At 47.6% G+C, this 14221-nt stretch overlaps 1 protein-coding gene across 2 annotated transcripts in view; it reads right to left on the bottom strand.

Annotated features, from left to right (window-relative positions):
• COL15A1 (collagen type XV alpha 1 chain) overlaps positions 1-9850 on the bottom strand; it is a 120836-nt gene extending 110986 nt beyond the window's left edge. For both annotated transcript variants that reach the window (XR_007518617.1, XM_049895496.1), the window contains exons 1-2: positions 9397-9850; positions 9231-9316 (exon numbers count right to left, since the gene is read on the bottom strand). Coding sequence is in view for 1 of the 2 variants with exons in the window: in XM_049895496.1 (XP_049751453.1) it covers positions 9231-9316; positions 9397-9407 (97 nt within the window). In the remaining variant the exon portion in view is untranslated. The remainder of the gene's footprint in view (positions 1-9230; positions 9317-9396) is intronic.
• Between the last annotated feature and the right edge of the window lie 4371 nt (positions 9851-14221).

Raw genomic sequence — 14221 nt, 5'->3', positions numbered from 1 at the left:
ATAGCAACGACTGTGAGGATGGCACAGGATGGGGAAGTGTTTCGTTCTGTTGTACGCAGGGTCGTTATGAGTTGGAACATACTCGATGGCACTTAACAACAACATGTATTGCTTTTATTATCAAACTTTCAATGTCATTGAAAAAATACATTTCCTCTTTCAAAGCTGGCTGCATGCCTCCACTTCCCCCATCTCCAGGTGGATGCGGGTGCCCCCGCTTGGTATGCACAGAGGCTCACTTGCACCTGTATTAGGATGCCCAGGACAAGCCCCCTAGCCTTTGAGCCAGCTGCTTCACACCTGTCTCTACTACTGGACTGTGAGTTCCTCCAGGGTGAGCTGCAAGTCCAGTGCAGCTCTTCAGCTTCCCCACCACCCACTCCAAAGGGTCTCAGAGAGAGTAGAAAGCCGGTAAATATGGGACATAAAACAAACAAACGTGTTGCTGTCAAGTCAATTCTGACTCCTAGTGACCCTAATGGACAGAGCAGAACTGCCCCACAGGGCTTCCAAGGAGCATCTGGTGGATTCAAACTGCTGACCTTTTGGTTAGCAGCCTAACTTCTAACCACTACACCACTATCTATTTATAGATAAATAGATATCTATAAAAGCAATCACAACACAGAACAGAGCAGTTTTGAGGGCTTCAACAAAACTTCAGTTTGGGTCACAACAGACCTCCTGGTGGGAGGGGGGGTTTTCAGCTGAGCCCCATTTGAGTCCCTCAGTGATGGGAAGAGTGAGTACTGCAGAGACCTTGGGCAGGGCTTCCCCCTGCCAGCCAGATGTAGCCAAGCTCCCCAAACCCAGGAAAAGGCTCCCAACACCTGAAATCAGGGCTGTGGTCACTTTAGAGTGATACCAGGGGCCTCAGCACAATTTAATGTCCCCACCAGTTCTTTAAGTCACCCATAGCATGCAACAAGATTGGATAGATGGGATGGGATGGGATGAGTGAGTTGATTTAGTTCTGATGTGGATGAAGGGTAGGCTGCATACATTAGGTGACATGGGCCCCATGTTGTCTTCATCAGATCTTGCTCAGGAAGAGGTCTGGACCTTCTCCCCGGCACTGCCCCAACCCTAGATTTTTTCTCTCTCAAGTTAAGGAGGAGCAGAGGAAGATGATGAGTCAACAAACCCGACTCTTCCCAACACCTCCAGCCCATCTCTGCTCCTCTGGTCTCTGTGTCCAGAGCAGTAGCTCAGACCCTTCCATCTGCTGACCTGACTTTGAAGCCTAATTTGCTGATTTGGAGTCTTATTGTAAGACTGCCTCCCTTTTCATAAACCCTACCTACTCACCACCACCAGACACTCCTGGCACCCAATCATCTCATGGGTACCAGGAAATTACATGATAAATCAACCCATACTGAAGAATTTGTGGCTAACTACAGAGGCAAGGGTGACATTCCCTACCAGATTTAAAAACGTATTACAAAGCTACAATCACCAAAATCATATGGCATTATTTTTAAAAACACATACACAACAGAATGGAGATCCTAGAAATAAATTTAAATCATTAAATTAAAAAAACTTTATATGATAACCAGGGCAACACAATGATGGGAAAATAGCTCACATTTTAATCAGTACTTTGGGGAATACTGATAGCACTTTGGAAAAGAACTGACTTCATATTATACTCTAATCTATAGTTCATTTTAAATAGATCGAGCTGTAGACATTAAAAGAAAACTGGAAAATAAGCTCATATATTTAGATTGAAGAGAAAAGATCAATGTACAACTCTGGACAAAAAATGGCAGCTATCAGGAATAAGATGGGTGGGGATAAGCTAAAAAATCATTTATAGAATTAGATGCAACGAAACAAGAGCAGAGTAATATTAATGTAAATTCCCACCTAAGTAGCTACTAAAGGAAAGAAAATTAAAGCCCCAAAGGCACCCTGCTTACTCTGCCTTGGTCATCCCCAAGGTTGGCGAGGCTGTGGAAGAAACAGGATGACCTACATACCACCGAGGACTTTGTAGGTTGGCCATTCTCTAGAGACCACAGACTGGACCTATCCATTCACACCTTCTTTGAGTCATTGAAAAAGTTTGCTGAGTGCCCACTTTGCCCCAGGTTCTGGAATTCAAAGTTGGACAAGGTCCAGTCCCTGTCTCGTGGACATTTCTGTGAAGCAGGTGGCAAATGAGTAATCAATGATTGTAGTATAGGCTGAGGAGCCCTGTGGCTGATTGATGGATGATGCACAGTGTTGGCCCCGAGGAGAGACACCTAATGTACAGTGAAACCTGCAAGAGCCGGAATTCAACAGGACTGCCTTGTTTTCCTGGGTCTCAAAAGTTTTCTGCCTTTGACAGGTCCGGTCTTACCACTTTTCTACCACTCGTTTTAGTCGAAATATTTTAATTTTCCTTCTCTGACAGGTTCCAGCCTTACAGGTTCCAGCTTTTGAAGGTTTTACTGTGCCTGGCCCAGCAGAGAGGGTTTCCCAGAATGGAATCTTAAAGGATGAGTGGGGGTTTGCCAGGGTGTGAAGAGAAAGGCATTCTCAAAAAGGCACTGACCTGTGAAAGACACAGATGTGTGACACTGCATGTCTCATTTAGCAAACTGCCAGTGGTTCAGTGTGAGCCCAGGTCAAGGGGGTTCAGTGTAAGTGAAGGCCGGGAGGCTGGCGAAGGTCAGACCACAGAGTGCCTTCCACAGCAAGGAGCATGACTCCATCCCAGGCACAATGGAAGGGCAATTAAACTAGGCAGTGGCATGATTGAATTTGTTTCTAGGAAAGATACATCTAAATGTATAACCAAACCAAACCAAAAAAAAAGAAAAAAAAAGCCAAACCCGTTGCCATCGATGCAATTCTGACTCATAGCAACCCTATAGGACAGAGTAGAGCTGCCTCAGAGGGTTTCCAAGGAGAAGCTGGTGATTTGAACGGCTGACCTTCTGGTTGGCAGATAAGAGTTATCCAACTCATTCTGTTCTTTGACTGGGAGAATCCATTGGGCGAATATAGCCGAAGGAAGTAACTCAAAAGGAAAACAGAGGATATTTGTCTAAAGATGTTCCCGACAGTGTTGTTTATAATCATAACAAAATGGTAAAAGTCCAAGTGGCCAGCTCTGGACAACTGCCCTGGGGGAGATGGAAACAAATGAGGCATGACCATACCCTCCTCAAGGTGCTCCCATGGGAAACAGAGACATAAACAGTGACAGTACAGGGGGGACAGTGGCTGGTGCCTGGAGAGACAGATAAAGAGCTGTGGAAGTTTAGCAGCAAGAGAGCACAGCTGGAGAGATCTGGGAGAGGTGGCATTTAAGCTCAGAGAAGGTGGAAGGATGAGAAAGGGAACTTTATACAGGGGACTAGTGCACACCTTATAAACAGAAACCAAACCCATTGCTGTCAAGTCCTATAGGACAGAGTAGAACTGCCTCAGAGGGTTTCCAAGGAACACCTGGTGGATTCAAACTGCCAACCTTTCAGTTAGCAGACATAGCTCTAAACCACTATGCCACCAGAGTTTCCAGTGCACACTTTATGCAAAGCCAAAACCTGCTGCCATCAACTCGATTCTGACTCATGGCAACCCCTTGTGTTACAGAGTAGAACTGCTCCATAGGGTTTTCTTGGACATAATCTTTATGGAAGCATATTGCCAGGTCTTTCTTCTGTGATGCCTCTGTGGGTTCAAACCACAAACCTTTAGGCTAATAGATGAGTACAAATCATTTCACCATCCAGGGACCTACGTGCAAGGCTGTAAAATTCTAAATCTACTTGGAGAGCTGTGAGTGGTTCAGTGTGGCAGGAGGCTTCAGCCTTCACTACGCTGTGAAACCCACAAGTGTGACATGATGCTGCCCCAAGGCATTCCCAACTGTCGATAAAACCAAAACATTAGCCAGGAATTCAAACACCACCATCATTTTTGTTCATCACAGCCCCTAATGGTATGTGAGCAACCGTAGCTCATTACAGGCAGGGGCGCAGGTAAGGCAGGATGCCAGTGATGCAAAATCTCAGACGTGACTCTACTTGCTCCTCCCTCGCTCAGGAGAGCACATCAGACTGCCAGCGAGCAAGAATGACATTATTAGAGGGAAAGCCTGAACTTGGTTCATTTTTTTTTTTTTTAGGTGAAAGTTTACAAATCAAGTCAGTCTCTCATACAAAAATTTATATGTACCTTGCTATGTACTCCTAGTTTGATTCATATTTTTAAAAAGTAAATTAGGATAACCGAATGGCCAATAAACGTGAAAAGGCGATCAACTTAATTAATAATCATGAAATGCAAATGAAGGCAACAGTAAGATTCTAAGCAGGCACCCATCAGAAAGGGTGGAATTAATCCCAGTGACGAAACCAGTGCTTTCAAGCATGTGAAGAAATGGGACTCTCCTATCAGGCTGGAGGCTAGGTACACTGGTCCAGGCACAGTGGAAGACACGCTGGCACTGTCTACTCACTGGGAAGATCTGCATCCCCTATGGCCCAGCCCTCCACTGCTAGAACCTACAGAAATGCGTGCACATGCGCATGGAGAGACACAGGCAAGACGGTTCAGAGCCACACTGTTCTATTAGACAAAAATGGAAACAACCCAAACACTGTCAGGGAAAAAAGGATAAATGACATATGGTATGTTCATACAGTGGAACATTATACAGCAATGAAAACAAACTAATGACAGCCATATGCAACAGCATGGATGAATCTCCAAAATTTAACATTTGGAGAAAGAAGTCATACAAAAGAATACATACTACATGTACGAAGTTCAAAATAAGTAAAATTAAACTTAGTACAGGTAGTCTCCGATTTACGACAGGGTTCTGTTCTGACTTCCGGTGTAAATCAGTTCTGATATAAGTTGAATACCTCTTTTTTTTTTTTTAAGTTTTCGTTATTATTACCTATTATCGTCGGTATCTTTATAAATCCAATCTTTGAACATCTTCGAGTGAGCATCTGAGAAGGATAACATCAGCAAACTACACACTGCAACACTGCATGCAGTATATATTACTAACTATAAGATGTAAAAAAACAGACAGCGGTAAGTGGGCTCTTTGTAACCCAAATATGTTGGAGGTATTCCAATGATACTGAAGCTTCACCGGGGAAAGAAAGGGGCGATGCTGTCATCCAGCTCAGTCCCAACCCACTAGGGGCATGAGGGGCCTTGCGGGGGACACCCCAGTGTCAAGGGTCTTTTCAAGCAGAGTGGTATGGGAACGTGGGGTAGGCTGCACATTAAGACATGCTGGATATCAGATCGGAAGAGTTCGAGAAAATTTGCATTACCATTGTCTGTGACCCTGTCTTTCTGCCCCCGAACTATGAGCCCCTCAGAGCAGAGATGTGCCCCAATCCTCTCTGCACCCCCAGCAGCCAACACAAGGGCTGACTTGGAGCGAGTGCTAGGTATGAATTTGTTGAAATAAATTATATAGACTAATTAAACCTCAAACTAGATAGATGCTATTTTGTTTTGTTTTCTAGTATTTTAAACTAGAAGGACTATTGAGATTAGTGAATCTTGCCTCCCCATTTTATGGATCAAAAAACTGAGGCTCAGAATGGAAAAGTGGTTCATCTAAGTTCACAGAGGAAGTCAATGATGGAACCCAGGTCTCTCTCAATGCCTGTGGTTTTGCTATTTTTTGGATACCACATAGCTTGCAAAGATCCACTTTTCAACAGATTCATTCCATTATCAGCAAATTACCCTACATCTTGTGCCACCCCTAGCTGAGGATCCTGGCACTTGGCCCACAGCGGCAGCCTGGTGATAGGAAGTGTAGGGTCGGAGGCCTAGAGGAAGAGGTGGGCCTGGCATTTCCAGCTGAAACCCAAGACCAGTTTTCCCAGAACAGTGCACTATGAGGCTGGCACTTTCTGAGCAGCATTGCTACTGTGTGCCAGCTCCGTACCAGGCTGGCCAAGGGCTCCACCAGGGAGCCCCACCCGACCTGGAGTGCTGATGTTCTAGCCAAACACAGCCTTTTGTTGTTTTTTAATAGCATTATTGAGATATAGTTTACATTCCGCCAAATTCACCCATTTTAAGCATATAGTTAGATGAGTTTCAGTAAATTTACATAGTTACACAACCACCACCACAATCCAATTTTAGAATATTCCCCAAAAAGTTCCTTCCTGCCTAGTGCAGTCAACCCCGGCTTCTACCCTTGGCCCAGGCAACCACTAATCTGTTTTCTCTCTCTGCAGTTTTTCCTTTTCCAGAAATTTTATGTAAGTGGAATCTTACAATATATAGTCTTTTGTGTTTTACTTCTTAGCATAATGGTTTAAAAATTCATCCATGTTGTAGCATGTATCAGTATCTCATTCCTCTTTCTTGCTGAGCAATAGTCCATCGTATGGACAGACCACATTTTGTTTATCCATCCACCAGCCGATGGACCTTTTGGCTATTGTGAATGCTGCTGCAACGAACATTCACACACACACACACACACACACACTCACGTGTGGATGTTTGCTTTCCTAGCTCTTGACTAGATACCTAGGAGTGGAATAGCTGGATCACAGGATAAACATATGTTTAACTTTTTAAGAAACTGCCAAGCTTTTGGAAAAGCACATTCTAAGCTCATAACAAACCACTTACAAACAGGCTTTCAGAGGCCAGCCTGCTTGAGCAGACAGCACAGTGCATGAGAGCACAGATTCTGAGTCAGTCACTCTGGGTTCAAATTGTGCTTCTGCCACATAAGGCTGCCTGCTCACGGGCAAATGACTTCACCTCTTTATGCCTCAGTTTCCTCATCTCTAAGAAGGGATAATAAATGGGGCTGTTGTGAAGACTGAGTGAGTTCATTAACAGAGGGCACTTAAAACACTGTTGGCTCATATTAGTGCCAAAAAGTCTTAGCTATTATTATTATTTTTTATACTCAGTCAAGCAGTGGCCCTGTGGGGAAAACAGCACCAGTGTCAGCGTCTGCTGATGGGGCATGGCTGTCATGGATCTACCCAGTTACGTTTGTGTGGCCTCGAGCAAGTCATATCCCCTCTCTGAGCCTCTTCTGTAAGATGGAGCCCAACTTACTTCTCAGCGCTATTGGGTGGTGGATCCAGTGTCTGGGTGGAGGGCAAGTGCTGTGTTGTGTAGACGGTACAATGCCATGCAGATGCAAAGGGCTTGTGTTATGATTGTGACACTGCGATTATGCGGCTCACTGGGGAATGTGGGGCCCCTGAGCCTCTCTCAAGCCTTCTGTCTGTGAAGCTCCTCTAACTGAGTAATACAACTGTTAAGAGCAAGTACTCCGGAGTCAGACTATCTGGTTCAAATCCTACCCTGGCCACTTACAAGGCGTGTGAATTTGGGTCTCAGTCTCCTCATCTAAAATACAGAGATAACGGTCCCCACACCCCAGTTCCTCGGTTACAGTGAGGACTGGATGAGTGAAATCCGAATGTGTTCAGATCTCTGCCTGGCACATGTGAAGCTTTTGATAAGTGTTAGCCACATTAAACTCATGCAAAATCTGGGTTGTAGGAGGGTATTTCGTATTTCTAGGAAGGCTGTCTTCAGATTCCCAGTGGGGCACTGAGTACCTGTCAGATACAAACGGCCCTCCTGTGGGCCCTCCTCAGCTCCTGAGGGTTTCCTGGTCCTCCCGTTTTACTTTATAGATGAAGAACAGGGCATCCTCTGTGTTAGCAATAACAGTGCTGACCTGACATTGAGGGGTCCAGCCCACAAAAGCAGGGGGACAGGGAAGAAACACCAAAGTTTCATTCCCCAGAATCCTGGTCCTCTTCAGGGAGGGGACACCCAAAGCTGCCCTCTGCCGCTGAGTTGGTGATGCCTGATATCACATGCAAGATTGCCATGTTCAACGTGGGCCATGGTGCTAAGAAGCCAAAACTATTTCAGCTGCCCTTTGATCTGCAAGAAATGCCAGGCTGCACGCTCAGGCAGGAAAAGCTGTCATCGTTTTTTGGTCTTTCTTCCGAGAAAAAAATGGTCTGAGCGTTCAGGTTTCCTCAGGCCCACAAAGAGTTAAGCAAGGCTGCCCACTCTATCCTGTTTCCTTCGGGGGACCAGACGCCATGGTTCCTGGTCTCCCCACACCCTTCTTCTGTTGAGTCAGTGTACTAATGTCCTAAATCCAAAAGGGGGTCAGAGGTGATTGTGTGGATTGTGTGCAAAACTGCATGGGGGAGGGCTCCAAGCAGGGACTGGAGCAGAGAGACCTGAGTTCTGCTCTGGCTCTTGGATGGCCACTTCCTACGCCACTGCTCTCTTCTGTAAAAAATGCCTGCATTGCTTTCTAACCCACAGGTGTTGCAAGGATCAAGCTGCCATTTCTATCACTTATTTTGTGCCATGTGCCAGGAGAACGGAAAACACTTTATTTCTAATCTCTCCTTTAATCTTCACAGCACCCCTAGGGGGTAGTGTAATCTGATCATTCCACCTATTTAGATAAGGAAACTGAGGCACAGAGAGGTGGTATCCCTTGAGAAGGTCACCCAACTTACCCACAATTCGAACTCAGGCAGCCTTACATCTTAACCTAGACCCATTTTAACTCAGACCCCACTATTTATCCAACCACCTCTGGGACCTGGTGGGAAAACTGAGGCCCGGGGAGCAGAAGGGACCCGGATACCCAGCCTCCCAGCCCACACCTCTTCCCATCACCCATGGTGTCACTACTCACGACGGATGTCATCCCCTAGGTAACTGCGCTAAGTAAGGCTTCGGAGTAATCCGGTCCCGTTATTTTTTGCCCGGCAAAGGGGCCAGGTGTCCCTACTGGTGGCCATGCTTCCGCACCCGTGTATGGGACATGCAGCAGATCTGCTGTTACCCCGAACCTGCCAGCCAGTGCGTACGATATGAGCGCAGAATCTGCGTGGGCTGGAGCTGTCTCTGCGGAGCAGCCGGCGCTGTCACTGCACTTCTCAACTCCCTTTCTGCCCAAGACTGGCGGGGCCGCGCCAACTCAGACACCCCGACCCTGGGTGCCCGGATAGCGTTCCATCGCTCCGGTAGCCCTGGGACCCCCATTCGTGGCTCAAACGCCGGTACTGGCCCGGGGATGTGGCCAGCAGAACCGCCAGTGCGCACGGAGTGGCAAGCACTCCCTTTTATGTCCAGGAATGAGGCGCGCACCGCAGCCGCGCCCGCAGCTAAAAGGAACTTCCCCGGGAGGACAAGCAGCCGGTGCCACCCCCCTAAGCCGGGTCGCTTACCTGTCGCGGCACGGGTCTGAGTGATAGCGGAGAGAAGCGCGGAGACCAAGAGCAGCAAGAGCAGGCGCCAGCACTGCCCGTTCTTCCTGCAAGAAGTGGCCAAGGAAGAGAAGGTGAGGCGGACGGGAGAGTGGAGTGGCCCGGGGTGCGGGGAAGCGGATCCTACCTTGGCGCCATCTCGCAGGTCTGCGGAGTCCCTGAAGGCGCGCAGGGAGCGGAGCCAGGCGGCAGCTGAGGCGCCGAGCTCAGTGAAGGATGAGGGGGCGCTGAGCCTGGCCGCCGCGCTCGCCCTTTCTGCAGGGAACAAAGACGGCACTCCGCGGCGGCGGCGAGAAGGGTGCCGGCTCCCGGCTCGCGCCCTGAGTCACCCGGGCTCTGAAACCTGACTCCGCCGCGCCCTGCGCTCCCGCGCGCTGCGCCCCACGTCGGGCAGCGGCAGCGCACTCGCCCTGGGGATCCCGGCTGTGCCGGCCGCCTCCCCACGCCCCTTTCCCCCTCGATGGGCGCGCGCTCCCTCTCCGCTGCCTCCACCCTAGGCGGCCTTATGTAACCTTCGAGGAAATCCCCGTGCCCGCGCTCGCCTTGGGCTAGCGGCACCGGGCTCCCTCCGCCCTCCCGTCTGTCCCTGCTGGGGACCTAGCTCTCTCCCTCCCACTGTCCCACCGTACCCTCTCAGCCCTGGGAGGCCGGAATCACTGTGATTCCGCTATTTGATGGATGAGGAAAGTGAGGCTCAGAGAGGTGCAGTGCATGTCCCAAGGTCACACAGCTGGACAGCTCTTGGCTGCAGTGCCCCACCTAGCACGACTGACCCACGAACCCACTTGAGTGCCTAGGAGTGGCCCCATTTTGGGGGGCATAAGTGATATATAACTAAATGCAGCCCCCCCAAATTTTTTTTTAACAAATCTAATTCCAGGGCTCTCCTCCCTATACCTGCCCACCTCACCAAAATGTAAGCTCCACTTGGGCAGGAGTTTTGTTCTCTGCCTAAAATAAAACCTGGTTTTTTTTTTTTAGTAAGAGGTGAAAAAAGAGGCCTGGTGGTGCAGTGGTTAAAGCCTTGGGCTGCTAGCTGAAACGTGGGCGGGATCAAACCCACCAGCTGTTCCCGGGAAGAAGGATGTGGCAGTCTGCTTCCCTTAAGATTACAGCTTTGGAAACCCTCTGGGGCAGTTCTACTCTGTCCTATAGGGTCATGAAGAAATATTTGATGAATGAAAGAACACAGTCTTTCTTGGGTAAGACACATGGCCAGGCACCATGAGGGGTGGAGAGAGATGAACCAGTCTCAGCTCCCAAAACCCTACAGAGCAGGGGAGAGGTATAAGCAGACTATCCCACCTGGATAGAGCCTGGCACCTGGGGAGCCTTCAAATGGTGGCTTTCTGTCATTGTCATTAGTACCAGGCATAAGCGTGGTAAGATGTTTGAGTGAGAGGAGACACTGCCACAGTCAGAAAAGACTTGGACAGTTCCGAATCCAGGCCCACTCCAGGGGCTCTTTTCCTGAGGCACCAAGTAGATGCAGAGGCCTGTCGCTCCCTGGTCAGTTCCTGGTTGTTGTTAAGTATCTCTAGATGTCAAGTAACCACAAGGCCGGTGAAAAGGTAATTTGAGTTAGCCCTGCAGGAGAGAATGGGATTGGATGGGGATGGTAGCTAAAGCAGGCTGAATAATAACCCCTCAATCCCTGGAACCTGTGAATGTTACTTTATACAGAGAAAAAAAAGGACTTTGCAGATGTGATTAAATTAAAGATCTTAAAATGAGACTATCCTGGATTATCAGGGTGGGTGGGCCCTTATAAGTGGGAGGCAGATGGAGATTTGACACACACAGGAGAACAAGGCAATGTGACCACAGAGGTAGAGATTGGAGTGATGCAGCCATACGCCAAGGACTGTTGGCAGCCACCAGAACCTGGAAGAGGCAAGGAATGGATTCTCCCCTAGAGCCCCTGGAGGAAGTGTGGCCCTGCTGCTACCTTGATTTCAGCCCAATGAAATGGATTTTGGACTTCTGGTCTTCTGAACTACAAGAGAATAAATGTGTGTTGTTTTAAGCCACCAAGTCATGGTAATTTGTTATAGCACCCATGGGAAACTAATACAGTAAAAAAAAAAAAAAAAAAGTAGCTAACGTTTATTGAGTGCTTGGTTGGTCCCAGGCCCTGTGCCAAATGCTTCACTCATCTTCTCACTTACTCTCACAACAGCCCTGTGAGGCTGGAACACTAATGACCCCTATGTTACTGGTGAAGAATCTGAGGTTAAAAATGTGCCCAGGCTAGTACATGACGAGTGCCAACACCCATGCTCCTCACCACTGAGCAATACTGCCTGTCTGTCAACAAAAGGCTTAGACTTGCTCCCTACTCCCAAGACCAAAATTGCACTGGAGACACTGAACCCTCGGTCATGAAAGACAGTGTGCAGTTCAGGCAGTGGGGGCTCTGAACATCAGGAGCCTGGGCTCTAGTCCCAGTTCTGGCCCTGACTGCAAAGTGATTTGCAAAGGTAAATCATGCCCTTGTCTTTTTTTTTTTTTTTTTTTAATTCTTCATCTACATAATGAAAGTAATGATCCTGACCTCAATAAGAGGCAGCAGAGAAGGCAGGAATTACAAGTTCGGGCTCTAAGGTCACACTGCCTGGGTTAACTCCTGGCTCTATTATTTATAAATGATATGAAACTTGGAAACCCTGGTGGTGTAGTGGTTAAGCGCTATAGCTGCTAACCAAATCGTCGGCAGCTCGAATCCGCCAGGCGCTCCTTGGAAACTCTATGGGGCAGTTCTACTCTGTCCTATAGGGTCGCTATAGGTCGGAATCAACTCGACGGCACTGGGTTTGGCTTTGGTTTTATATGAAACTTCAGCAATTTACTCAACCTCATCTGTAAAACAGAGATGACAAAGACTCTTTCCTCCTGGATTGCTGGGAAGATTCAAGGTATTACTGAAATATAAAGCATTTATCAGAGCTCTTGGTACAGAACAAAGGAGCCCTGGTGGCACAATGGTTAAGTGCTCAGCAGCTAACAGAAAGGTTGGCAGTTTGAACCCACCTGCCTCTCCGCAGAAGAAAGACCTGGTGATCCGTTCCTGTAAAGATTACAGCCTAGAAAACCTGATAAAAAAAAAAAAGAAAACCTGATAGGGCAGTTCTATTCTGTCACATGGAGTCACTATGAGTCAAAAATCAACTCAATGGCACCCAACAACAACAATAATAGTACAGGGCAAATGCTCATCGAATGTTAGCTTCTATTATTGGTGGTGGCAATGTTCTTATTTTGCTGGTTCTGTATCAGTATCTGATGATTCACTGGAATGTGAAGATGTAATTCCCCAGAGCACATTTCTCCCCTAAAATGATTGGAAATAGGTGCTCATTAATATTGTTAAATTTGTACCTTTTCCACCTGGGAAACCAGGTGAAATAAGGGCTCTCATTTTGGAGTTTGGCCCGGAGGTGGAATTGTAAACTCAGACTGACAGAGGACAGGGAAGGCCTCAGGACCAAACGGTCCCAGCTATGAGTGTGGGAGGATGAAGGCAGGAAGCCAAGCAAGGCATTTCACCTCCTGCCAGACTGTGTTTTGAGGGCTCAAGCAATTTCCTTCCATTCAATGTGAAGTTGGAGAAATAGCCAAGAGGAAGCTTCATGTCATACCCAAGCTGGGCTAAATTGTTTACCACAGCTTCAGTACAGTCGGGAAGTGTGGAGATGGGGGGATCTCATGTCTCAGCTCTTCCAGGACTCGACTAAATTCATAGGCTGTTTCGTTTTCCTATAATCCATCCAAGTGTCCCAGAAAACTCAGTATACGAAAGAACTTTCCAGACTGTCTCAAGCAGCTGGAAGGGGCACAAAAATCGGCCAGAAGCATCCCAAGTTTGGGTTTGGGAAGAAGTTACCGAGCATATTGGGCATATCATTCCAGACCTCAGTTTCTTCATTAGTTATTGGTGTTAGTTGTCAAGGAGCCATCTCTAACTCATGGAGACTTTATGCGTAATAGAATGAAGCCTTGGCTGGCCCTGTGCTGTCTTCATGACCATTGGTGTATTTGAGTCCATCACTGTAGCCATCGTATCAATCCATCTCATCAAGGGTTTCCCTGGCCTTCGGTGGCCCCGACTTTGCCAAACATGATGTCTTTCCCCAGCGATCAGTCTCTCCTAACGACACAACCAAAGTAAGCAAGTCAAAGTCTTGGACAACATTCTTTTATCCATAGGGTTTTCATTGGCTAGTTATCAGAAGTAGATCGCCAGGTCTTTATTCCTAATGTCTGAATGTAGAAGCTCTGCTGAAACCTGTCCACCCTGCTGGTATTTGAAATACCTGTGGCATAGCTTCCAGCATCATAGCAACATGCAAGCCACCACAGTATGACAAACTGACAGGCAGGTGGTGGGATTTTTTGTGTGTGTGTGTGCTTTAAATGAAAGTTTACAAATCAAGTCAGTCTCTCCTACAAAAATTTATGTCCACCTTTCTATGTACTCCTAGCTGCTCTCACTCTAATATAACAGAGAAAATCTGAGGGTTTTCTCTGGCTGCTGGAGCCTGCAGGCTAGAAATGCTAAGGAATTAATCCTGTCACTGCCTCCCACAATCCCAAGGAGCTGTCAACAATTGACTGACAGGAGCTGGTGGATAAGAACCTCAGCTCCCTCACCCATCTAGTGGGAACACTCAGGAGCGTGTTCTATATTTGCACCCAGAGCTCCCCAGCAGGATAATCCAGTTGCCCACAGGGTGTTGTGCATTCACCCTTTAATGGCTTCCTTCCAGCTTCTGTCTCACTTCTATCATTTCTGCTGGCGCCAGAACACTTGCCTCAGGGGCTACTTCTAGAGGAATCCAAATTAAGATAACCACTTCAGATTCTTTTGGCTTCACCTGTCTCCAGCATCTTTGGCCACTTGTTCCAGCCCCAGGCCTCTTGGTGATGACCAACTCTACCTGGCCTTTCACCAA

The sequence above is a fragment of the Elephas maximus genome, chromosome 9, assembly GCF_024166365.1.
Source record: "Elephas maximus indicus isolate mEleMax1 chromosome 9, mEleMax1 primary haplotype, whole genome shotgun sequence".
Classification (NCBI taxonomy): domain Eukaryota; kingdom Metazoa; phylum Chordata; class Mammalia; order Proboscidea; family Elephantidae; genus Elephas; species Elephas maximus.
This window is presented reverse-complemented; position numbering and strand designations above follow the sequence as displayed.